This window comes from Podarcis melisellensis (genome assembly GCF_964234715.1).
Source record: "Podarcis melisellensis genome assembly, chromosome: 17".
Lineage (NCBI taxonomy): Eukaryota > Metazoa > Chordata > Lepidosauria > Squamata > Lacertidae > Podarcis > Podarcis melisellensis.
Genome location: NC_138534.1, coordinates 30,427,411 through 30,454,650, shown reverse-complemented (window position 1 = coordinate 30,454,650; position 27,240 = coordinate 30,427,411). Strand labels below are relative to the sequence as shown.

General features: G+C 40.3%; 1 protein-coding gene across 17 annotated transcripts in view; it reads right to left on the bottom strand.

Annotated features, from left to right (window-relative positions):
* NRG1 (neuregulin 1) overlaps nt 1-27,240 on the bottom strand; it is a 528,537-nt gene that overhangs the window by 829 nt on the left and 500,468 nt on the right. For 10 of the 17 annotated variants that reach the window (XM_081894106.1, XM_081894116.1, XM_081894122.1 and 7 more), the window contains 7 exons: nt 21,097-21,155; nt 15,715-15,738; nt 13,634-13,669; nt 10,911-11,013; nt 7,937-8,063; nt 4,475-4,605; nt 1,707-1,910 (listed from right to left, as the gene is read on the bottom strand). In XM_081894106.1, the coding sequence (XP_081750232.1) occupies nt 1,707-1,910; nt 4,475-4,605; nt 7,937-8,063; nt 10,911-11,013; nt 13,634-13,669; nt 15,715-15,738; nt 21,097-21,155 (684 nt within the window). Of the gene's footprint in view, nt 1-1,706; nt 1,911-4,474; nt 4,606-7,936; nt 8,064-10,910; nt 11,014-13,633; nt 13,670-15,714; nt 15,739-21,096; nt 21,156-21,665; nt 21,734-27,240 lie in introns of those variants that run through there. The other 7 variants (XM_081894118.1, XM_081894117.1, XM_081894120.1 and 4 more) reach the window with 5 other exon arrangements.

Below are 27,240 nucleotides of genomic sequence, written 5' to 3'. Positions count from 1 at the left end.
AATTGCTAGTACGGTAATATTGAATTTCATTAGTGGGGCTGCAGTGATACACTTCTTCATTTTCTAAAAATAAAATAAAATACTTGCATTCCTAAACTCCAAATCTGTACAATGCTTGAGACAAAACTGATTAGCATGTATAATTAAATTTTATATATTAATGTTCCTCATTTTCACAAGTTTTCATGAAAATGAATAGCAACCCATGATGAAATATAGATAACATCTCCAGCGATATTCATTTCCATCAGCTTTCGAGAAGAGAAAATTTAATCTTTAGTGCTGAAAGATTTCAAGGCTGGGAAGGGCAAATTGGTTGTATGGATGTCAAAGGAATTTCAAGGTTTTACACCAAGGATCTTCATCATGGTGCTCATTTACATATGAATTCAGAACGCATTCAAGGCCAAGTTTAAGAATAGTAGCACAATGGAAGCACTCTTCCCAGTTAATTAATCTACTGTAAGACCCTGCAGCATTTCAGGCATTTCTATATGATCACATGTAAATAATACTGCAAAGGTTATTCAGAGGTACGTGTCTCACATTTATATGATTTAGTTATGTATCTATCATTACTATTGATTTATTTCCTCCATGTGTGTCTTCCATTTGCTGTGCCACACTGGGTACGAGTCATGGGAGTATATTCCAGATACAGTCATACTTCGGGTTACAGACGCTTCAAGTTGCGTTTTCTCAGGTTACGGACGCGCCGAAACCCGGAAGTACCGGAATGGGTTACTTCCAGGTTTGGGTGGTCGCGCATGCGCAGAAGCACTAAATTGTGCTTTGCGCAGAAGTGTCAAATCACAACCTGCGTGTGCGCAGATGTGCCACTGCGGGTTGCGAACGTGCCTCCCGCATGGATCACGTTCGCAACCCGAGCGTTCAGTGTATTTGCTTTCCAGAAAGGAAGTTAACAGAGACCTCCTGGAGAAGAATCAAGTAACTCTGATAATAAATAGTCACATAAACAGTAATTCTATATTCCACATTTCTCTTAATAGGAATTGATGCACGTTAAATATATGGTTGAACTGAGGCAACTACGTGACTATGACATCAATTAGTGGTATCTAAGTGAGTGGAGTTTTCTTCTCCCGAAACCTCAACTGAGGGTAGGGAAGATGCATTCAACCTGCTTCTTGTATCTTTTGCTCTTTGAAAGAGGCTGAGAATAAATCAACTTAAATTTCTTATCAAAATAAGGAGAAGGGGATAGGCTGTGTATTTCTGTTATAGTTTAAGCACATCTCTCTCTCTCACACACGGTGCATCAGGTTGGAGGTTGGAAAAAGCAGACCAGATTCCTAGTAGGAACCCTTTCCTGGTTATTCTGATTTCCTGGTTATCTTGCTTTATTCACAGACTACTTTGGCTGCATCTGTACTTAAGCTCCACTTTCCTCCTAAAAAGCCACTCCAAAAGACATTGTGCCATGGGAGGGATCAACATCTTTGGCTAATTATTCAGAAGATCATAAAAATACCCTTGTAAATAAGTCTGGTCTCAGCTTAGAATCTCTCCCCCACCCCAACTCCCATCTATCACTGAGTTTTAAATTTGAGATGAATAAACAAACATACAATCAAAAAACCTAAGGATTTTCTTGAAAGACTGAAAAAGCAGTTTTAAAAATAAACTCATTTCTGCCGGCTTGTATCCCAGATAGTCACACCTTTCGAATTATTGGCTGTAGGTACCTCTCACTGTGTGGTGAATCGCGGTAGGAGTCGGGTGTCTCTCGTGCATGCCTGAGAAAACTATTACATTCCCGTGGCCCTCCAATGCCATTGAGACGTCCTCGGGGGCCTGACGGACTTGCATGGCGGCTGTTCTCAACTGAGGAGCTCACAAGCACAGAATGGCTTTCGGAGATTATGCTTTCGGTCCGACCGTTGCTCCAACTAATAAAAAGCCGTTGGGAAGAACAGAAGAGAATATTTTAAAATTTAACACTGGAAAGAGAAAACTACGTAATGCATGATCCAGGAGTGTGCATAGAGGTAAAGTTTTTCTAATGCTGCTTATTAAGAATATAATTCTTAAAAAAACTACTATGTACACAAAATGGGGGGTACCCTGAAACTTTCAGCCTTCAACTGACAGATTTTACTGTCATACAAAGGAACAAATGTGTCAAGGAAATTATATAAACAAATAAGAAATTATATGCTCTGAATAAATTATGAAGTTCACTATAAGCATATTTACTTGGAATTTATTCGGAATATCACTAACGGTCTTGCACATACTCATTAAAACCTAATTGTTGGATACACAAACCACAGATAAGAGGGGAAAGGGTTGCTGTGGGAGGGGGGGATACTGTAGCTTAAAGCTAAAGGGATCCCTGACCATTAGGTCCAGTCGCGCACGACTCTGGGGTTGAGGCGCTCATCTTGCTTTACTGGCCAAGGGAGCCAGCGTTTGTCCGCAGACACCTTCCAAGTCATGTGGCCAGCATGACTAAGCCGCTTCTGGTGAAACAGAGCAGTGCATGGAAACGCCATTTACCTTCCCACCAGAGTAGTACCTATTTATCTACTTGTATTTTGACGTGCTTTCGAACTGCTAGGTTGGCAGGAGCAGGGACCGAGCAACAGGAGCTCACCCCGTTGTGGGGATTCGAACCGCCGACCTTCTGATCGGCAAGCCCTAGGCTCTGTGGTTTAACCCACAGCGCCACCCACATCCACTATACTGTAGCTTACCTCTTCTCAAATAAAATCACTGGAGAGGAATACAAACATTTCAAAACAGTAAATTAAACAAAATAAGAGCAAATGGTTTTTAAAATAGGCTACAGAGCTGAATAGCCGGGCTAGCATCCACCAGATTTTTTTATTTCTTTAACGGCAAGATGAAGACACTTGGACGTGAGTGTGTTCATCTAGCCTTGAGTGGTAAACTGTGGCAACACCTACAGTATCTATACAGGGTTACCCAGGAGTAAATTGCACAGGACTTATTCCCAAGTAAGTGGGCTTTGCCATCATACAAAGGAATAAATGGCCAGACCTTCACAACCAGTGACCCACCAAGTTGAACTGCTTGCCCGCCCCCTGTATGGTAGGGTCCAAGGGGATTTTGGGGCCACTAATAGTTTTCCGTATGTCTGACACTAGAAAAACAGGGTTGTCAAGCACATGGCAAGCAGCTAAATATGGTTGGTGGGACATGTTCAGTTCTGTGGGTCACACATTGGGCAGGAATTACACTGCTCAACATTGTTCTCATCAGAGGCATAATTGAGAATTAGGCATAGCTTAATTCCACACAACAACTTAATAGCAGTGAATCTATTATTCAAAGGTATAATTGCAACATCCCAGGAACAAAAAATTGATTACCTTGTTACTTTGATTACCTTGTTACTCATATGATGTATTAAAGGTAAAGGTAAAGGGACCCCTGACCATTAGGTCCAGTCGTGGCCGACTCTGGGGTTGCAGCGCTCATCTCACTTTATTGGCCGAGGGAGCCGGCGTACAGCTTCCGGGTCATGTGGCCAGCATGACTAAGCCGCTTCTGGCGAACCAGAGCAGCGCATGGAAATGCCGTTCACCTTCCCGCCAGAGCGATATCTATTTATCTACTTGCACTTTGACGTGCTTTCGAACTGCTAGGTTGGCAGGAGCAGGGACTGAGCAATTGGAGCTCACCCTGTCGCAGGGATTCGAACCGCCGACCTTCTGATTGGCAAGTCCTAGGCTCTGTGGTTTAACCCACAGCGTCACCCGCATCCTATGATGTATTAGCCATTAATAGTGTGATCAAGGTGTGAGATTCCTGCAAAGTTTTCCGAACTTTTCACATTGGTGACACACTTTTTGGACATGCATCATTTCGAGATACATTAATTCAGTTTTACTAACAAACCAGAGGTTAAACCAGGGGTCAGCAACCCGCGGCTCCGGAGCCGCATGTGGCTCTTTTACACCTTTGCCGCGGCTCCGGGGTGGATACTAGCGAGGGGAGGAGGCGCATTGTGTGCCCCGACACTCCCCACTGTTTTAAATGTCGCAATGGTTTTGCGGCTCCCAGGTTTTTTTTCCTTCGGTCCAAGTGGCTCTTTTTGTCTTAAAGGTTGCAGACCCCTGGGTTAAACTAACCCCTTTCCAGCCCCAGGATGGGCACAGGGAGTGTTTGTGTGATACACCTATGCACTGGAGCCGACACACTAACCTGTGACGACAGACAGTTTGGAAAGCTCTTCTGCAACAGACATGGACTCTAAAATCATGGAAGGCTGACACTTGCTTTAGCCCTTCTCCTCAGCCAACAAAAGCTGCTTTTTAATATGGTTTAGAAGAATATGTGAATATTTCAGCAACCAGTAAAAAGTCTCTGTAATCAAAGATTTGTTGCAATCACCGGAAAGGTCCAACATGGTTAAAAGTTTACCAAGATGCACCTTTTCTTAAAAATAAGGGAAAAAAACCTTGCTGGTTTTATTTCAGCCTCCTACCTGTGACTAGGTGTCTGGGTGACCGTTGTGGAATGGTGAGTCGTTGAGGTATAGTGGCTTGTAGAAAATGATGTCTCTGTTTCTCTCTCCACAGCATGCTCACTGGATATTACATTTTTTGATACATATTGCTAAATAAAAGGGAGACATAACTCATATTTATAAGCACAACTCATACATCATAGATGGGATTCACCCAACTAGTCCTTTAAATGGAAGGGCTTCTACTTGTGTAAATGGCCTTTCTCCTCTCCCTTGTGGTCTCCCACCAGTGGCTTGTATATGTGTCAGGAGAACCCTATATATTTGGGTCTGGCAAGTTAATGTGCTTGAATACTCCCACTGAGACCTCAGGAGGTCTTTAATAAAGAATGGGGAAAGTTTATGATTTATTTGAAAAGCTATTGCAAACAATTACACACATTGGTAGGATTGACAGAAAACTTGTACTGTGGTACCTCGGATTACTTATGCTTCAGGTTACAGACTCTGCTAACCCAGAAATAGTGCTTCAGGTTAAGAACTTTGCTTCAGGATAAGAACAGAAATTGTGCTCTGGCGGCGCGGTGGCAGCAGGAGGCCCCATTAGCTAAAGTGGTGCTTCAGGTTAAGAACAGTTTCAGGTTAAGAACGGACCTCTGGAACAAATTAACCCGAGGTACCACTGTAGTAAAAAATTGAACTATGGATTGACAAAGGATTTATAAAAATAAGAGTTATGAAAGAGATGCAGAGGGGGAAATCATTACATTAAGATCCACAATGGAGGGCGGGGAGGGAAGTCAGAAGGGATTATATGTTTATGTATTTAATTCACTTGTTTATGTAAAATAGAAAATGCAAAAATAAAATTTATGAATACTCCCACTGAAACTCCCTCCATCTTACAAACTAGTTCATCAGGGAGAAAGGTTTAGCTATCTAAAATTACAACACTAAAGGTGCTTTCTGATAACAGCACATCAGGCCAGAATATGGACTGGCTTTCTCCTAATGCTCTGGCTAACCAAAGGTAGACTTCTGAGTAGGGGCTATGGATATGTTTTGACTTCCCTTTTCAAATACTTTCTCTCTCCACCCATAACAACTAAAAAATAATAATATGCTGGTCCCCTGAATTTCAGTGGTGAGGCGGCAATCTGTTCTCAAGTTCTTTGTGAAGTGTGTTAGGGGCAGCATAAATTTCCTGTATTTTTACAAACTAGTCTTTCAAAATATTTAGTTTGGCCATCATTTGGGGACTTTATAGGAACAATAGAGTCTGAATTCTGGCCTATTCTTTCCTAATGGCTCAAAAAGCAATTGTCAGAAGAAATAGTTCGCCTATGTGGTGCCTAAGTAACAGGCATAGTTTGTCTACAAATTGGCTCTCTCAGGGAATGATGCAATATGAGGAATATCTGCATTGTTTAAACACAGAGAACAGGTGAAATCCTTTGTCCGCTGGAATTGACGGCAAAACTCTTATTGACTGCAAAGATCCTTAGGATTACCCCCAAGGTAGCCCTGGTTCATCTGTAAAATGTACTGCTAGCTGAGTGCTATTTTGGTTCTGTTCAGGAGTTCATCCCATTCTTTTATCTTTAATCCATAAATCAGGTTTTTTGGCTAGTAGGCCATGGACTGCATTCAACTCTCATTGTCATTTTTTTTAACCCTTTCCTTAGCTCAGAGTGGCACCTGTCAAATGAGGTGGTGCCCTGCATGTCTAATCTTGCAAGCACCTCTCCACTTCGGTTCTGGCCAGCAGACATTGCTCCTTTCCAACCTGAGAATGTCTGAAAAAGCTCTTCAGTAGCAGTGAATTGGAAGCTGCTTCTCCTTTTGCCAGCAGGCATGGATTAGGAGAAATCACATTGTTAATGCTATTTATGCACTCAGCTTAAGCACTGTGTGTACATTGAGTAACAAAGCCAGTAGCTCCTCTATATTCATGAAACACTTTCTTGGGAGTAAGTTTGGGCTCTAAAGACATCTTGGAAGCATTATGAGGGCAGAACCTCCACTGAAATGAACATGAAGAAGAAGAGTTTGGATTTGATATCCCACTTTATCACTACCCTAAGGAGTCTCAAAGCGGCTAACAATCTCCTTTCCCTTCCTCCCCCACAACAAACACTCTGTGAGGTGAGTGGGGCTGAGAGACTTCAGAGAAGTGTGACTGGCCCAAGGTCACCCAGCAGCTGCATGTGGAGGAGCGGAGACGCGAACCCGGTTCCCCAGATTACGAGTCCACTGCTCTTAACCACTACACCACGCTGGCAATATTTTACATGAGCTATGTATGACCAAAGGCAGCTCTTTTACTTGAAACAAAGTGATGGCAGGCAAAAGACCTGCAACAAAATCTTACCTACTTTCACAGAGAACCAAGGGCATGGTTGCTCTTGTGATTAAGAAAGTGAATGAATGAATGTGGGATCCACACAAGATATGGCGCATCCTTTGCTTCAACCATGGGAATATTCCCGCTCACATGGATTCCATTTTGTGAGAACAAACATTGTTGTAGCCTACCTCTTAGGCAGATGGTTCAACCCAAGTTGGCAGTGCTCAGTATTATTTTGATGTTAATATTCTGTGTCCTTAAGATGGCTTTCAAAGTAAAATTCCATGTACAAAACCAGAAAGGGTGCCCACAAAAATACCCTGCTTCTAACTTCAGGTGACTGTTGTTGTCTGGACAAGGTACATGGTTCATGATTGCTTTTTTGTGGACAATCTGTGCAGAAGGATGTCTTTACATTGCTGTGCTGATAAAATCTAATTTGCATGATTTCATATAGAAGAACTACCAGGATTTGAATTCTCTATAACTTTAATTTATGTAACTTCAATTATGCATTTGCCCAGAAAAAGAAAGTCTGTAAATTAGAATTATTCTGAGTTACATTCATAAGAGCCGACTCCTAGGGGCGTAGGGTCTCTTCGGCATCCTCCACAAAATATTTGAGGAGGCTTTGGGCATTGTTATTCAGATGGTGTGCATGTGCCACATCTTGTGATTGATTATACAGGGTGGGGCTTACCTGGCCTCCCCCATATTTTATTCAGAAAGTCTGTAAATTAGAATTATTCTGAGTTACATTCATAAGAGCCGACTCCTAGGGGCGTAGGGTCTCTTCGGCATCCTCCACAAAATATATGAGGAGGCTGAGCTCCCACCAAAAGTTAATGGGCATTGTTATTCAGATGGTGTGCATGTGCCACATCTTGTGATTGATTATACAGGGTGGGGCTTACCTGGCCTCCCCCATATTTTATTCAGGTTGGCACACCAGTTACGTTGGAAAACACTCTTACAATTGCTTTTTTAGGTGGTCGTGGTAGAATAAGTTATTTGGGCGGGGGGAGAGAAGCATGCTTATCATTTCTATCTGATAACTGATAAATGGCTCTCAAATAAAAACTGGTGATGAAGTGATGAGTTACACTTCGCGGTGCCACTTGTGCAAAACTTACATTCACCAGCTGGACATTTTCTGGCGGCGGGTGAGGGTGGTGAGGCCCATTGGCCATATTGACTCTATGGTTGCGCTCAGATCGAAGGCCTTGCCGGAGGCGGTCGTGCAACTTTTTCCGCTGTTTCCTGCGTTTCAAATAAAGAACAGCTTTAATAGTCAAACGGACAAAGCAGTTCTGCTCTGCAACCATATCTGACCAGCACATTCCCATACATGGATTATCTGAACGACAAGAAACTGCAAGAGATCTGTATGACGTGAAGACTTCAGGACTTCCAGAACTCTGTCAGGCTTATGAGGAGAGAAGATTTATCGGGAAAAGGTGGTCTACCTTCCAAAATGAATTGCCTTTCTGAAACTTTCACAGTCGGTTGCTCTTTTGAGATCAAAGGGGGATGACAGCCATGGATTTCAATTGAGAAGCAAGACCCTATGATATATATGTTATCTGTCCACGTTCACCCTTGTTTCTTCGTCTCTATCCAAAATGTGCACTTCATATGTTTTGAAAGATGCTTGGCACAATGCACAAGGACTTTCTATGGAGTATGATCATGTTTCTTCCCTTGTCAGTGTGCCTATGACTTTAATAGGTGGGCTCTAGGAAACTCAGGTGGCAGAATGGGTCAGTGTATCTGGTTGTTAACCCACACAGGGATGGCTGTGGGCAGGATTCTGCACTGCAAGGAGTTGGCCTGGATGCCCCTCTGGGTCCCTTAGAATTCAGTGAAAACAATGCTCTTATCTCTTATCTTTACAGGAGAGCACCATTCCCAACAGCAGCTAGTTTCTTGTACAGTTATCTAGGTGCAGAGGCCCTTGCAAGGCTTTATTCTGAATTCATGTGCATCTTATCACTTTTCTGAAATAACCTGGTCATCCTGATGCCTGCCTGCAATGTAATATACAGCCGTGGACATGTACTGACTTTAGCTGTGCAAAGAGAAGAAAAGAGACTCTTTTTGTACAGCAGCCATATATTTTAAAAATGTAAGCTGTTTTGAAATGCTTTTAAATAAAGTAAAATCAAAAGGTTGTAATTCTTATGTTTTTAAGGTATGAACTTTGTTCAGAAAGATGCAACTGTGTTTTACTGAGCTTTTCCTCTAGCTCTGCTGCCACAGAAAGTGCTGAATCACTCGCTGGCCTGTGCTGAACTATAGATGGGAGGAGGATACTGCATCAACTGCAAATTCACCTGAGTCAAGGGATACAGCCGCAGCAAAGAAATCTGCTTTATTATATAATATTATAGTGTATGTTTATATTGGTTTGACTCTGCGCATGAAGGTTAACTCTGGCGTTCCCTTGATTAAGAATAGGTGTTCTCATAGCAGGAAATGACTGAATGATCCCTCACTAAAACCTTTACTAGCTGCAAAATAAGTGTATGCATTTTTCTTATTTAAATTTCATTAATAAGAAAGTGTAGTGGCATTTCCAGTGGCAATGTTAATAAAGTGATAAGGTGACATCACATAACTCTGATTCATCCAAAATGTTCCATCTGTATAGCGGTTAATTCAATGAAGAGGCACCAATGCAAGGAACAGAACGCACATTTAGCTTTTGCAATCCTTTTTTTTCTTTTCTGTTTCCCTTTAGTGATTTGCCTTTGTGTTTTTTTGGTTAGTGATTGCCCTTCATGTGCAGAAAAAAATGGCCCATTTCCAATACAGAGATGAAACAGAATTACCTACCCCCAGCAAGTAAACCTAAGGATGGACTGCTCTAAGAATAAGCAATTCTTATTCCAATATGCTTTAAATCCTGATATTTCTCTAAGAACGAAGTGCACCTCCAATTTTAGTTCACAAACAAGTGTGACTCTGTCATCAGATTAGGAAACACTGCAATTAGATTATGGCCCATTTTGCTTGTAAAATTTAGCCAGCCCATGGCATAGCATGAGCAAATGAGCAGGTTCTCAGGATGAAGTTCACAGCTGCAGTGCTCTTCCCCTAGTCCAGCTGCTGCTATGCAATTTAGGCTTAGGGTTATGTCCAGACTGGGTGTATGTATTTCCAAATGTCAAGAGGCACAATAAATAGATCAGAGTAACCATGGGTCAGGTGTACAATACAAGACACAGCTCTGGAGCCATTTTTGTTTGAAGTAATAAATCTTAATCTAATAAGGTTTTCGTGCAGGTATGTCCAAAGTTCATTTTGGGGGCCTAATTTGGCACGCCGGTTGGTTTAATCTGGCCCCTGTGGCAGTTTATTTCCTGGGGTCAAATACTCAACAACTTCAATCCTAAAAAAACGGTCAACAACTTTGGTTGGCACGCACGGCCCTTCATTTCATCAAATCTGGCCCTCTTTGAAAAAAGTTTGGACACCACTGAAAGCTGCCAATTCATGGGGTGACAGATCAATTACCTATCAACATGCATTTTGACTTTCATTATTAACATACTGAGCTAGTATATTAAAGTGTGGATGAGATTTTTGGATTTAAACCTGGTTCAAGAGTCATCCTACAGCATGATTAAGAACTTTCTAACTTAATGAATTTTAATTCTGAAGTCCTGCAGAACAGATGGGAAACTTAGGCAGTTATCTCAATGGGTCATAAGTTAGATTTAAAAAATCTAAGGGATCGTCTCCTTATAGATAAACAATCCCAGTAACTACCTGCCTTGTTGGTAGTAGCAACTGCCCTGTGGAACGCCCTCCCATCAGATGTCAAGGAAATAAACAACTATCTGACTTTCAGAAGACATCTGAAGGCAGCCTTCTGCCCAGAGTGGCTGGGGTCTTCTAAGGGGTCATCTCCATAGGAATTTTTTTTGTGATTATACAATATAGCACACTCAAGTTTCACTATAAGGTTGCAAATAAATTCTTGAGTTTATTTAGCTGTTTAATCTTGCATCAACAGTTGCAAGCACATTTCTTAGCCTTTTGTTTTGACAGGGTCCCGATCCCCCAGTGATAAACACAAATATAGAAAGGAAGAGGAAAGTTTACTTGGTCTTGCAGTAGGCCACAACACACATGATTCCAACTACTAGGAGAGCAATGCAGATGCCAGTTATGGTCAACACCCTTTTCTGGTAGAGTTCCTCAGCTTCTAGAAAGGGGCAAAAAGGAGAAGGTTACAAAATGTACACTAGATAATAAAAGACAGAGCAACCAATGCCACAAAAAATTATTTTACAATCTCACGCAGTGAAATCAATGGCACAATCACCATACAAAGTTTAAGTTTAGAAATTAAGATCCAAATGCAATACTAGGGATGGAGGAATATGAAGTTTAAAATAAATATAATTCAAATTAATTTGTACTTGTAGTTCAAAAATTCTGTTTTTAAACATAATTTTAATAAAAATTTAGAAAAACAAAAAAGTACGCAAAATAAAATGCACTGATATAACAACAATGCATGTAGTGTAGAAACAGGTTTTTCCTCTTTGCAAAGACAGCTGGATGAAGATAGCTTTACAGCAATCTCTCGCCCGAACCCAACAATTTTCTCCCCCCTTTCTTCTTTGGCATTTTAAGACGCACTGCTGCTTTTTTGGTATTAACTTAGATCACAGCAATCTTTACATGAGAAAAGTTACCATTGTACTTTTGAGTTTGGCTTGCAATTACGCCACCGGTGAAAATTGCACCGCTTTTAGAGGATTGCTAATGCAGTTTATCTGCTAACCCCAGTTCTTTCCACTGGCCCCATAGTGGCTGCAGCAATAGGCAGCAATGCATTGTATCACATAGATATTGCTGTGCTTACTCAAATGTCATAACTGTAGCAAAAAGAACAGTTGCGTGAAGAAGATCTGTTCCACTGCAATGACCTCACTCAAGTGATATTTTATCATTATTACCGGTAAGTAATTCTTAGGGCAAGCAATGTTTGGTTTGGAAACCCCCCCCCCCCCACCACCACATTCCATTGTCTGTCACACTTGGCAAAACATCATTTTGTATGTTGAACAAAGGAAACGTTACAATTAGAACATTGATACTAACTGTACACTGGCTCATGGAACTTTTTGGTTCCTCTACTCCTTTTGTGGTTTGTATTTTCAGTACAAAATTGCAAAAATGTTACATCATCCTGATAGAACAAAATTCACGCAACCAAGGTGTGAGGATCCAGCAAGGAGTTGCAGAGATGGGGAACCTGTGGATCTCTGGATGATATAGGGCACCCAACTCCCACCAGGTCCAGCCAGTCAGGAATGTTGTAGTCCAACAACCTCTGGAAAACCACAGGTTCCATATCCCTGAATGAATGGAGCACTGCTGATAAACATAAATGCTTAAATTTAATGGGGGGGGGGAGAAAAAATAACTTCAATTTCTTTTGGGAATGAGGTTACCATCAATGGGACAGAATCTGAAAGTCTGCTACTTTTATGCTTTAAGAGTCTGTTAGTGTTTGGCAATTTCCTGGTCTGCTGATCTTTGTATGTTTGCAGATAAGACATCTGCTAGGGCTTGCTTTGCCTTCATCTGTTACTGTTTTCTGGCACTAGCCTGTTAGGTCCCAAATTCTTCACCTCTGCCGTCACTGTTGCTCCTAAGAGCGTAAATATTTGCTTAGACATTGACCCAGCATATAGTTTGATTACATCATGGTGGGCACTGACCAATAATTGGCAGCATGTGCTGATATGCTGCGGTGTATCAGTTTGGGAGGAAGGAACTTCCATGAAGTGCTGACTGTGCCTGGAAGAAATTTTGCTTTCCTTTCATGGCATTTTGGAAAACGTAGTTCGGCTTCTACATGTGCACTGGTGTTTGTGCATAGATAGTTTTGTTTTTCATGGCACATCTTTCTAAGTGACTTTTTTTCTCTGCCCATTTCTTTCGAGACAAATAGATTAAATGAAGATTTTTTTTCCCCCTTGTACTTATCTATTATCCTCAGGCTTTGCCTGTGTGGACTTTTATTTGTATCATAGATTAAACAGCAGTTACCAAAATGTTTAATGGATAATTGAGATTTCTAGGCTCTCTAGCAAGACCACTTTATTTTTTTATCAGATTTGGTATTGCCCCTTTTGCTGTGATCTCTTACGTTCCTTAAAATGAATTAAATTCAATGGGATTTATTCATCCAGGACTGAAGAGAGGATCACAGGCATATTCTCTCCCTTCCCACAACAATAACCCCTCTGAAAATAGTTTTTCTAATTAAAAAAAAGCCATGAGAGGCACACTTCGTGGATATCATCTAGTTTGTTTCTGAGACATACTTCAAAGAAATAAGGCAACTTGAAATTTACTATGAACCAAGACTGGAATTTAAAAAAACCTTTCATCTCTATGATACAATGCATCCTATTGTTGGAAGAGTTATTTCCTACAAGCCAATCCCAATGTAAACATCAGTTAACAGGCTTCTGAACATATTCAGGCAAAAATTAATAGCACTACTTATTAAAAGAGGGAAGGAAGGGTCAGTTTTGTGAGAAAAGAAAAACTAGAACATTGAACTGATTATACAAATAAAAATCCAAGAAAAGTTAAGGTAGGGAAGCAATCACAAATATATGGGAGAGAAGAAAAAGAGAGGAACTGAAGGGAAAGAGAAAGTTAAAAGTTTGAGAAGTCAACTATAAGCCTGGCACAGCATGCTTGATAACTGGAAAAAAGAGTGAAGGAAAATGCTTGAAAATAAGATTGAAGCGGAGTTTGAAGGGATTTCACATACAGCATAACTCCTAACCTATGCTCACCTGAAAGCACTGATTGAGCAGCCAAGCACCTGGAGTCTTATAATGTTACAATACAACAAGAGACAGAAAGGTCATGCTAAATGCAATCCAGTTAATTAGTGCAGTTCAGAAAGGGTTAACATAGAATTCTGTTTGTAGTTATCAGTTATTAACTTGTGAAAATAGTGTTTTCTCCTCCCTCCTGCCCACGACAGACCAGGGTTAGGGTTACACCAACGCCAAGGATACCATCACCAATGGCATCTCCTATGGCAATCTCTCCCTGCAATAATGTGTTGCATGGTGCAGAACTGCCATGTGGCAAGTACTCCTAGATATTACTACATGCAGAGGCTACTTCACGGGAATGCTGGCTTTGGTGGCAATCCCGTTTCCAGCTCAAGATATAACATGGCCGTGACTATGGAAAAGACAAGAAAACGCTTGTAAAAACGTAAACCGTTTCACTACCGTTTCGAGTCAGCCTCTGTCTTATTAACAAGAAGCCTCTCAGTCTGTGTGGCGTCCTCAAGGCATACAACATGCTACGTGGGGTGAACTGTGTATCTTCTTGTGATATTTTCTGGAAAGCTTTTATTATTACTTAAAAGCCAGTAATCTGAAGAAATGTGTTACAAACGTTCTTCCTGGTGGACCTGTGCTCTCCCTCCTTGTCCTTTCACTTCTTCACTCTTGCAACGTGCTCAACAGTTTCCAAGTTTATAATCATGCAGCTCGTTCTCACACCTGCCCACTCTCTCTTGGTGCCAAGATGGAGGAAACGTTTTGCAAACCCTCCATAAAACCACACCCCCACTTTTTGGTGATTTTGTGCCTCTTTCTAAAAGGGTTCAATCATCTGTGCAAGGGAGTGGGTGCCATGAGGGAAGAAGGCTTACTTGCCCCCAGTCCAGCTGTTAATTACAGGTTACAGGTTAATTGCAGATGACTTTGGATGGGGACGTATATCTGAATACACATCCAGCTGGAAATAATGAGGAACAGATGGACCTCATCTACATTCTGCTGCATCTGATTAGCACTCTGCTGAAAATTCCTCCTGCAGCATTATTATTATTACTAGTACACTGGGTGTGGCCAGTATAAGGCTTTTATTGTCCTTATCCTACTTTAAAAATAATAAATCAGGTGCGTCCTTTCAGCTTCCAGGTCATGTGGCCAGCATGACTAAGCCGCTTCTGGTGAACCAGAGCAGCGCACGGAAACGCTGTTTACTTTCCCACCGGAGCGGTACCTTGCACATTGACTTGCTTTCGAACTGCTAGGTTGGCAGGAGCAGGGACCAAGCAACGGGAGCTCACCCCGTCGTGGGGATTCAAACCTCTGACCTTCTGATTGACAAGTCCTAGGCTCTGTGGTTTAACCCACAGCGCCACCCGCATCCCTTGCAAAGCAATAGGTCACAGCAAATCACGTGAAAAGGCTTCAAGTAGATGTCTCTGGTCTGTACTAAAACTGTTGCAGATGTTCCTTGCTATAGGCCTGCTACACTTTCCCTGTGCTTTGCCTTACATTGCCTCTGTTTTACCTGGTTTTGCTTCACAAGCTAGGCACTGCCCACGCTTGCCAAATACATGGAAGAAGTCAAGTCCACAAGTGCTTCAATCTGCAATCCTCAAATCCTCTAGTAAAACATTCACTTCAGCAGGATTTGTGGTGGTAGAATGATGCAAGCTTCAAGTTTTCCCTAGCAAAATAGGTTTCCTATGTCCTAAATAGGAGCACAGTAATCCTGCCATTCTATACAATGGCCATTCTTTCTTTGTGACAGATGGAAATTTGGCAGGTGCTTCCAAGACAGGACAGCAGCAATACTAGATTGTAGCAAAAGCAAGTTAGCCAAGAATTCGAACAGGAAAAGTAAATTTCCAGTCTTTTATGGCCACCTCAAGCATAATCCACAGTTTATACATGTTTATGTTAAGTGCAGATAGGGAGCTGGCAAAAACTGTTATAGCTGTATGATCCCTTCTAAAGCATAAGGAAGTTGGTTAGGAATTGAAGGGAGGGGGGGAAATAAAAAGGTTTTCAATCTCTCAGGGTCTAAAATCTGCAAGCTAAAAGGAATGATTGGTCCATACCCATAAATTCAATCCCAAGATGCTCTGCCAATGCAGAAAGTTGACATAAAAAGAAAGAAAAAGGAAAATAGTTTCAGAAAAGAGCAATACACTGTACTGAAAAAAAACAAGTTACACATGGATATTATATCTATTTGGTGTTTGCACACGGAGACAGGACAAATGGCATGAGGTTAATATGGCAGAGTTCATGTAAGCTTTGGCAGGCTCTTGTGTCCATTTGTGAAATGATAGTTTACAGCAAATACACTCTGGCATCTGTATATAATCTGGAAGAACATGGTGAATGCACCAGTTTATGCGAACCCTTAAATATATTTCTGATATATCATGGTGATGGACTGTTTGAACTGTTTGTTGTAACACCTGGCTATTGTAGCATCTGCCCCACATGTGGATCTAAAAACATCTGTATGTGAAATTCGCTAGTCTGTAGGCCTGTAACTCATAGTGGGCATTTAAAATAGTGACTCTAGCAGGGCAACGTCTTCCTACGTATATTTCTATATTTCCCCTCTTATGCTGGGCTGTATCAAATTGACTTTCAGTCTATTATACAGAGTGATAAATTGAACCCAGGGAGTTTATTAGTTAAAACAGAACCAAGTTATATTTTGACAGTGCTTATGTCTGAAGGGAAAGTGCCATCTTTTTTTGTCCATTGCCTTGTGGAGCTAATTGGTTTCACATGCTGATCAACTAGGTAGATTTATATTTTAAAGGCACAAATGTGAAAAACACTACTTTATCTTATCGTCTGGGATGGAAGTCTCAGAAGAGGAATTAGGAACGGAGGAAGCTGCTTGAAAAGGAATAGAGTTGCTAGGATCTCATTTTAAAACAGCATTCCTCATTGCAAAACATTATGGCACCAGAAATTTTGACTGTGCTGAAAATTACTGGGGATACAACTCATTTTCCTGTGTTCTTTACATTTTATTATAAACTGGAAATAAGAAAGAATGTATCTCCAGTAACATAGGGGTTTGGAGCAGAAAAATAAAGTTTGGGGCCGGATTAGACGCGGCAAATTTTGGAGTGCCTAAGTCTCTCACACTGGTACTCTGACTAATCAATAAAGCAACACCTAAATAATAGTGCCCATGGTGTTAGTTTATATGGATCCTTTGAAATTGTCTTGGACCAGAGCTTTTTTTCTGGGGGTATGCAGATACACATACCCCTAAACATTTTGTGAATCTAAGTTTGGCCTCATTGAGGGGCAGTATTTCAATATGAATAGGAAAAGGAGAGTACCCCTAAACATTTTTTAAGGGGGGGGAAAAAACACTTTCTTCGATAGGCTGTTAGGTCTGGAAGACCAACAATAGTGGGAGTTACATGTGTGTGTAGCGTGCACAAGAGCATTTTTTATAAAACATATGGTTGCCCATATTATATTTAATCCTTATTTCCTGCACCAAAATGTTACTACTCTGCTTACCTCTGGATCCCCTCTCTACATCTTTAAAAACAACCACCTTTTCTGTCCCAACATTTATTTACTCTGTTTTAGAAACCTAAGGTAAAAAATTATACATGGTAAGGGGGTGGGGGGCGGCAGGAGAATTTGCCCTCCCAGCAATCAGTAACATTTTAAGGGTTAAACGAATCTGAATTCAGAGATTTTCCCCTACAGAGCCAGTATTACATGCCTACATGAACACTACTAACAATATATATTAGTTGCATAGAAAGCTTGGTTGAGTCGTCAATAGAATTAGTGACATGCTCATGCGTATATATTACTGCATTTACACTAGTTTGTAGGCAAGGTGGGCAGTCCGAATGGAAATTAATTCCAGTGAAAGTAACTCATTTCAGACAGCTTCTATTTGAAATAATTCAACGGGAGATCGGTACTTAAAGAAAATATATTCTGGCACGTAAACCTTGGCCAAAAAGCATGCAAAGGAAACATGCATCGCTCATTCTGACTCCAGAATAATATGTGTATCACTCCAATTGTTATTTGATATTCATGGTAACATTCCCCTGATTTTTTAAATAATAACCCAGACAGCCGTGCTTTGTTATATACTGTATGTATTCTAATTTACTCTGCTATTGTTCTCTTAGTATTTCATCATTTGTGATATATTAGCAACAAAACATAACTTTAAATACAGTTAACAAAATCCATCACCACGAGGGTACGGCAGCCAATGCATTCGAGAGTTGAATGTAGATTCAACTGAGCATTTTTTTGCACTTTTCTGGCAGCACACATGCAACTATCTGCTCCTGAGGTCAGCTGTGCCCATGTGGTGATGGCTCACTGTCCAACAGCTTTCAATCATATTGATTGTGATAATAAGGATAATTATAATAAATGAAGATGATAATAATCCAGCTATGATTAAAACTAGGAAAGACTGGTATAATACCATCTATGTACGTTCATATTTAACATAATAAAGTCTTAACTTCGAATGTCAAATGCAATATTTAAGACACTTGCAACAAAGCGCTGCCTCTTTTTGAAACAAGCCCTGTTTCATGTTCCAAAATTATGTAAATTTAAATCAAATAATGATCAACATGTTTATAGTTTTGCTGGCTCTCTGGCCATGGGTTTTGGATTCATGCCTGGTTAACACTGATGATGGGATTCTCTATGCCAACAAAATAAAAATTGCTATTCATATATTTTCAATCCAGTTGAAGGCAGAGCATCTAGCACAGTAATGGCATCCATCTCCATTTAATATCCATATCTGAACTACATTAGGTTGAACAAAAATATAGAGAATATGGATTGGCTGTATGCTCAGTTAATACTCACTCTGGGCTCTGCCCTTTGCAGTTTATAGTAATATAGTGCACTTTCTAGTTCTTGTTGTAAATTTGTTTCTTAATTATGCTTTAGTTGAGATTTCTGCATTGCAGGGGGTTGGGGTCTCTTCCAGCTCTAATATTCTATGGTTCTCTGATTGTTCAAGCTCCTCAGAAGTTGAGGGAGCTAAGAAGTATGAGTAGGTGCGGCTTTGAAAATATCTTAAGACATTTCATAGCAGAGCATCTTAGGCACACAAATCCAAAACGTGGTACTGTATATCCCTCAAAATGGGTCAATGTTGACCACCATGTGTTTTATAGTGGGAGGATTTCACTATGAGAATCACTGTAACATACAAAAAGGAAATGTATGTTTGTATTACAAAGCAATATCAAGAATGTTGTGTGGTGCATGCATTCTATGTAAAAATATAAAGGGTGGAATCCCATGTCGCATGAGCAAGTGACCCCCTCATGCAACAGGGGTTCTCTTTTGTCTCCTCCCCCAAAGAGGCTGACCTGGAGCCTTCATTACATATCTTTAGGCACCAGGCAAAAACCTTTCTCTGTATCCAGGCCTTTGGCTGATTAACAGCCGATAGCCTTTTAAAATGTGTTTGGGGAAGAGGGATTATTGGTTCTTTTATTATTATGTATTTTGTGTTCTCGTTTTGTATTTTTATGTTGTGAACCGCCCATGTGATTTTCAGATGAATGGCAGTAAAGCAATTTAACAAATTAATAAATTGCTCTGGAGGACTGAGGATCTCTGGAGAAGATTTTGAGGGATATGCAGGTGATGGGAGTAAGGTAAAGAGAAGACAAATCAGGGGTTCTGTTTGGCAAGAGGATTTCTGTGGTGCAAGTGAGTGGGCATTGTTCGTTGTTGTCCACAGTAATGGTAATCTGGAATTCAAAAGATGTAATGGTCTATGGGAAGACTTAAGTAGAACTATTTAGGTCTATATTTTAGGAAAGCAACACAAGTCAAAATCAATTACCATATTTTTTTGCTCTATAAGACTCATTTTTTCCCTCCTAAAAAGTAAGGGGAAATGTGTGTGCGTCTTATGGAGTGAATGCAGGCTGTGCAGCTACCCCAGAAGCCAGAACAGCAAGAGGGATTGCTGCTTTCACTGCGCAGCAATCCCTCTTGCTGTTCTGGCTTCTGAGATTTAGAATATTTTTTTTCTTGTTTTCTTTCTCTAAAAACTAGGTGCATCTTGTGGTCTGGTGTGTCTTATAGAGTGAAAAATACTGTATTTTAATGGCTAACAAATAAAATGCAGCAAATGCATATAAAATATTCAATCTTTTAATCTAACTAGGCAAACAACTCCATTTTAATATTATGTCTTCTTATATTCTTGACCATCAAAAATACTTTCTTTTTTTTTAAAAAAAGAAGAGCAATAGAAAATAAATTAGAAAATAGTTTCATATTATTTGGGGAATACGATTGTCAAGAAAACTTTTAAAGCACTGTGACATAGAGTCTATACAAATGAGCTTTTTAGTACTTAAGATAAACATCTGGCCAGTGTGGAATCTAACTCCCTCCATTCCCAACAGAAAACTTGAAATATGGAAAAGGTAAGGCTTAGGAGGGTTACTGTAGATTATTCATATACATTTTTTGTTCATAGATGAGGAAGATGGAACTGTATGTCCAGTGCAGGCTGTACACTAATGGAAATTAAACTGAACTAGCATACAGTATATTGATTGCTTCCATTTTTTCTAGTTAGTTTTAGAAAAAAACTGTACAACGTAGCACAAACACAGGACACTCACTCCATGAGTGGATCCAGTATTTGTAAGAACATATGAAATTATATTTCTATTGACATTCAAGGGGTTTTCTCAGTCTCAGCTTTTTATGAGAGTGTTTTTACTTGTTTTTATCCTCATTAGGATAAAAAATTGTCTGGCATCCTAGGAGGTACTTTAAATGCTTAGTGAGATTTTGAGGGACACCGCAAACTTTTAAAAATACATTATTTGCAACTAAACACCCTTTGGAAAAAAAAGACTAGTGTGATATAAAATATTTATTGATAATTCATTACCACCAGTGAAAGCCTTCTTTATGTATCTCAGCTTACGTGCTTTTTCACATGGTCATGGCTGATAAAATTGGACCACCTAAATTCACCTTTCAAAATGTGCTTGCTACATGGTTATTGTTTGGATAACCACTATGGTTGAAATCTAATTTGCTCAAGGTCATTGGTTTTGGTGGGCTTAAGTTTGCCTAGCTCTGTGTTGGATTTAGGCCTATGGGTGTACTCCATTAGCGCAGCGCTACATTTTATTTATTATTTGGGCTTACTTCATATTGCAGCGGCTGAGTTCAACTGTTAAAACTAGAGAGGCGCCTTTACAATTTGCCTAATTTTGCCAACTCAAATCTTAGTTGAATTCTTGAAATTCCTTGTGCCGTCACTTTTCCATGCAAACAAGGCAGAGGCAACCTACACCAGAGTTTGTGTAATCCGTTTAGTTAACAGATAATAAAATCTGAGGAAAGATGAAGCGATAAGAAAAGCAGCACCAACTGAGCATGCTCCTATTCAAGCAGAGACAGAAAGGAAGTGGACGTACTGTAGAAGCTTGCCATTACGTAGTTTTGACAGCGATCACCAGTAAATTCATTTGGGCACCTGAGAGTAAAAACAAAAACAAAAAGGTAGAGAAAACAGAGAAAAAGAGAAGAGGTGAATACACGCTAAGAGAGAAGCTTCTTTAGTGTGTGTGTGGCCTGGACTTGGTGTGTTCATCTCCAGCAACCGATTCTGTTTATCACTGCCATCAAAGCTCAAAAGTGAAGTGAATTGAGGTGAACTTTAGAAAAATATAACACGAGAGTACAACACTCCAAATGTAAACATCACTTTTGTTTTACGGCAAAATGAGATCAGTACACACCAGCAAGCTTTCCTTTTAGGTCAAAGTTTCAGGAGACATATAGGATAGCTTGCAGTTTTAATAATGAAAAAAAAAATGCATTGAAAAAACATTGCACTGATTTATAATGTACATATGACAATGTACAGCCCAAGGCAGAAGAAACAGAGCCCAGTTCAAACTGAAGGATGAAAACACCAAGTGACACTGATTTTGACTGCTGCAGTTGGAGGAGAAAGCAGATTTCACATTATTTCACAACATACTTTCTGGGTACTGGCTTCTCATGGGCAGAACTTCAGCACATCTTTTCCCAGTGTATCCATGTAGGCACCTAAAGGGCAAAAATGTGATCAGCAATTGAAAAAAAACAGCAAAACCCAGAAAAACAGAGAGAATGCTACTCTGTTTCCTATGGAACATGAAAACTCCTTGCAAAGACCTCTGGGAGGGAAAAAATAATAATGGAAAAAGACAAAATATCCAAGTCTGTTTTATATATACTTTATATTCAGGTCGGTAGCTGCATTGGTCTGAAGAAGTCAAAATAAATAAATAAATTAAAAAATTGTCCAGTAGCACCTTAGAGACCAGCTAAGTTTGTTTTGGGTATAAGCTTTTGTGTGCATGCACGAACAAGGAAGAAAAAGTGTGCATGCACATGAAAGCTTTTACAGTGGTACCTCAGATTACAGACACTTCGGGTTACAGACTCTGCTAACCAGGAAGTGGTTGCTCCACGTTAAGAACTTTGCCCCAGGATAACATGATAGATAGTTAACGTAAGGATATGTACAATTTGATAACATGCAGAGAATAACATGTGCTCAGAAATCAGAGAGAGGAGCTGAGGGAAGTCTTGGGGGGGGTTGAGGGGGGTGGGAAAATGGGGGGGGGAATTAATGAATATGATAGGTTTTGATAGTTTGTATGTTGAAATTATTAATATATTTTTTAAGAACTTTGCCTCAGGATAAGAATGGAAATCGCGGTGCAGCGGCAACAGGAGGCCCCATTAGCGAAAGCACGCTTCAGGTTAAGAACCGTTTCAGGTTAAGAACGGACCTCTGGAATGAATTAAGTACCACTGTACCCAGAACAAACTTAGTTGGTCTCTAAGGTGCTACTGGACAATTTTTTTATTTATTATAGATACTTTTATTACAAAAAAATCTACATCATGAAAAAAGCACCATACAGTAGTACCTCGGGTTAAGTACTTAATTCGTTCCGGAGGTCCGTTCTTAACCTGAAACTGTTCTTAACCTGAAGCACCACTTTAGCTAATGGGGCCTCCCGCTGCTGCTGTGCCGCCGGAGGACGATTTCTGTTCTTATCCTGAAGCAAAGTTCTTAACCCAAGGTACTATTTCTGGGTTAGCGGAGTCTGTAACCTGAAGCGTATGTAACCCGAGGTACCACTGTATATTCACAATGGACCATCTCATCACTTGCTGATTAGTTAACCTGTTAGATCACATTTTCTCTTTGCATTCATTTCCAACAACAAATTCATAATCTTGACATTGCAATGTAAATGATAAACAATGACAAAAATAAATAAATCTGTCAATTCATTTGAGTTCATTAAAAAAAAAGTAAAGTAAGTTAAGGTTTATTTTAATGCCACATTTTAGTTGAAAGGCCACTCATAGTGGTGCACAAGAACTTAAATTACAAAATGAAATATATAAAATATAAATTTGCTGTCGGATTATGTCAAGACAAACAATAATAATACCTTAGGAACATCAGGGGTTGGTGGGACAGAGGTGAAGCCCAATAAAAAATATTGTCTAAGGAACCAAATGCAACTCCAGAAGGAGGAAGTTTCAAAGCCTGGGTACCAATGTGGATAAGACTTTGGTTCGCACACTCGCCTCAGACAAAGGCAAGACGCAATTTGAAGTAAGGACCCTTCAAATGACCACAACAGACAGGCAGTCTCACATCAATGCAAGCAAGCATTCCTTCAGATACCTGCACCTTAGCTGTTTAGGACTTTCAAAGCCAAACACAGCATTTGGAATTGGGCTCAGAAGCAAGCCGGGAGCCAGCGTAGCACAAGTAACATGCCCTCGCCATCACTTCTGCCCAAAGCATTCTGCACCAGTTGTAGCTGCTAGATACACTCTTCAGAGGAAACCTCCAAGTAGTACGTGTTGCAATAATCAAACTCAGAGGTGAGCAAAGCATGTGCAACAGTGGTCAGACCTGCCCTTCAGGCAGTGGCGCAGTTGGCGCATAAGCCAAGGCTGTGCAAAATTACTCCTGGCCATGGCTACCACCTGAGCATCATGGAGCAAAGCCAGGTCCAGGAGAATACCCAAACTGTGCACCTTATTCTTCAGAGGAAGCACACCACTTTCCAGAACAGGAGACATACTTAGGAGCACCTCTGTCATGTTTGGATTAAATCTCAGCTTGTTAGCTCACATTAAGCCTATCACAGCCTCCAGACACTGGTTATGGGTTTTCACTGCCTCTTCAGAATCTTAATAGAGAAGGAAGGCAGAGGTGGTTATCATCTACATACTGATGACACCATACTCCAAACCTACAGATAACCTCTCCCAGGGGTTACATGTAGAAACTGCCTCTGGAACCTTTAAGTAACCAGAATGGGCATGTGTTAAGCACAGTCACCCTTAAACTTCTAAATTAGATGCAATGGTGTTGCTTCTTTTGTTGTTGTTGCTATTACTGCCATGGAGTAGACTAAAAAATAAGCACTAGCCAGTGTTTGGTTGGATTTCCATTCAGTACTATGTTGAACCCAAGGCAGAAATAATGCTTTGGAACAAGTACAGAAAAAGTCCAATGGATGTCTGGATTCAAACTATGAAAGAGCCCCCTTCTAGACAGCCTCAGGCCTGATCCAGAAAGCTTTTCTTATGTTCTTATCCAGTGCTTTTTTTCTGAGGGGTACACATACCCCTAAACATTTTGTGAATCTAAGTTTGGCCTCATTGAGGAGCAGTATTTCAATATGGGTAGGAAAATGAGAGTACCCCCTAAACATTTTTTTAAAGAAAAAAAGCACTGTTCTTATCTATGGTCATGCTGACACTAATTGAACTCTGGAAAGTATGAGATTGAAGGCTTCCTACACAATTAGTGAAAAATCACTAACTCCCAAATACGGTTTCCAACATGTAAGTAAGGTATTTTGACCTTTCCTTTCAAATACGGTCTATAAATAAATGATAAAAAAAGAAAAGCTATCTAAATCTGTTGCGGCAAACAGACAAAATTTCATGTGGTACCATAAAATTAGTAGGCTTCTTGTTTATAGAACATGTGTCATATTTTGCAAAGTGCATGAAGCAACTTGCAGCATGAAACGAATAAAATATTCAGAGTGGTGCACCAAACACTAACTTAATTGTTGCGTTGCTAGCGTTCATAGGCTGGAATTCAGTTCCCCATATGCACCATAAAGGTGCATAACTGGACTCTTGGTTATTTTTGCTGCAACAGGCTAATTTTAAAGTATAATGTTTATTGTGACATGATTACTACTTTACCAGATGCAAAAAGTGGACAAAAATGGCTTTAGATATAAAATATACATCCATAGAAACTTCAGAGACAAGTTCAAGTTTAACAACAGCACAGAGGTTTTTCCATATGGCAAGGGCCCTATATTTTGTAATTTGTACAGTTGTTCTTTTATTATTTAGCACTTGCCAATTTACTGACATAAGTACATATGTAGCGTATGCAGAAGTGATACATAAAGGAAGAAATAGAAAACAATTAAAATCAAATGTCAGTTTCCCATTTATGCCAAGGGGGTTGTGCAACATTTGGTTAACTTTTCCATGTCACATATTCCTCAAAAAGACCCAGCTGGTTCCCCTGGTATGCTATAGGTCTGTCTCTGCAGCAACCAAAAGTGGCCATGAAAATGGTGATAGCTATTGATTAAAAAAATGGTTAAAGCTATGGTTTTCCCAGTAGTGATGTATGGAAGTGAGAGCTGGACCATAAAGGAGGCTGATCGCTGAATAATCGATGCTTTTGAATTATGGTGCTGGAGGAGACTCTTGAGAGTCCCATGGACTGCAAGAAAATCAAACCTATCCATTCTTAAGGAAATCAGCCCTGAGTGCTCACTGGAAGGACAGATCCTGAAGCTGAGGCTCCAATACTTTGGTTACCTCACAAAAAGAGAAGACTCCCTGGAAAAGAGCCTGAGGTTGGGAAAGATTGAGGGCACAAGGAGAAGGGGATGACAGAGGATGAAATGGTTGGACAGTGTTCTCAAAGAAACATGAGTTTGGAAGTGAGCGTTTAATGTGTGAAGTGTGGAAAGTGGATGTGTGGTGTTTTAACGATGAAAGTTTGGCCTCGTTGAGGGACAGTATTTCAATATGAGTAGGAAGATGTTAGTGCACACAACCTCATGCCAATGTGGAAGTAACTGTGAGCTATCAGCTGTGTAATATGAGGTAATGCAAGTTCTTTGTACTTTTGTCCATTTACTGTATTTATTTTCCCCAATTTGAACTATAAAATGGTTATTTTCTTGAGTCAAAATGAGAATATCCCTAAACATTTTTTTAAAAGAAAAAAAGCACTGGACATAATTCATCTTGTCTTGGAGTCCTGAACTAATTCCCAGTGTCTAGCTGTTCTCTAACCACCTCCTTCGTGATTCTAGGCTGCAAGTTTCTCCTTTTATCATTTGTTCTACTTTTCCTAGGTAGAATTCCCACTGCAGGAAATGACTGAGGCAAAATAGACATTCAAGTAGTTCTGCCATCTCTCAGGCCATCTTCCTCAAGCTGTAGTCCTTCCATATTCTTTTTCTTGCTCCAAACATAAGCGAGTTGGTTGCTGGTTTTTTTCCCCATCCCCTGCAAGCCTTAGCTAATTCTGAGCTTTAGTATTCCTGACACCATATTTAGACCTACTCCAGTGCACTCATATTTGGCGATCTGTTCCTCTTGCTATCTTCCACACATGCCCCCTTTAAGTCTCTTGTTGAAGAGCACCCTGTGAGGAATCACAGGCTTCTTTAACTCCCTTCCATTTTTCCTTCTCAATGGAACAGTTTGTGATAGTGCCTTCCACAATTTACTTTTCAGAATCTCTCATCCCCTTTGAACTATTTCCTCATTCAAGTAATTCTAGTCATGAAACCCTGCCCAGCTTTTCTCTGAGCCATTTGAAATGGGCTTTCCCAAAGTCCATGGAAGATGTCCACCTGTGCTCATTTTTCACCTCCCTTCCCCTTATGAATTCCAAGATGACACGGTCACTTTCCCTCAGAGTTTCCCCTGCTCTCAATTCATCATCCAGTTCTCCCCTGCTCATCAGGATTAAATCCAGGATTGCAGACTCCCTTGTTACTCTTTCCACTTTCTGAAATACGAAGTTGTCAGCAAGGCAAGGCAAGACTCTATTGGATAGTTCATTCTTAGCAGATCTTGACTGATATCAGATGTCAGGGTGGTTGAAATACCCCGGTAATACCATGACTCTTCTCTGTGAAAGTTTTGTAACCTGTTTTAGGAAAGGATCATCCACGTCTTTTGGTTCGCTGGACATAATACACTGACATAGCAATATCAGTTTTGTTCCTCAGTCCTCATAACTTTAATCAGATGCATTTGGCAGGGTTTTCACTCTCAGATTCACAGATATCTTTACATATAATGCTAATCCGAATCCTCCCCTTTCTGAAGAGAAATCTATAATTTGACTAGGAAATCTGCCAATATCACTGCAGCACTGTGACCTGGCAACATTAAGGGGACGATGTGGCCAAGAGGTAGGAAGGAGCAGCAGATGTGAATTTCATATATTGATTTCAGCTAATGAGATAATACTTTGC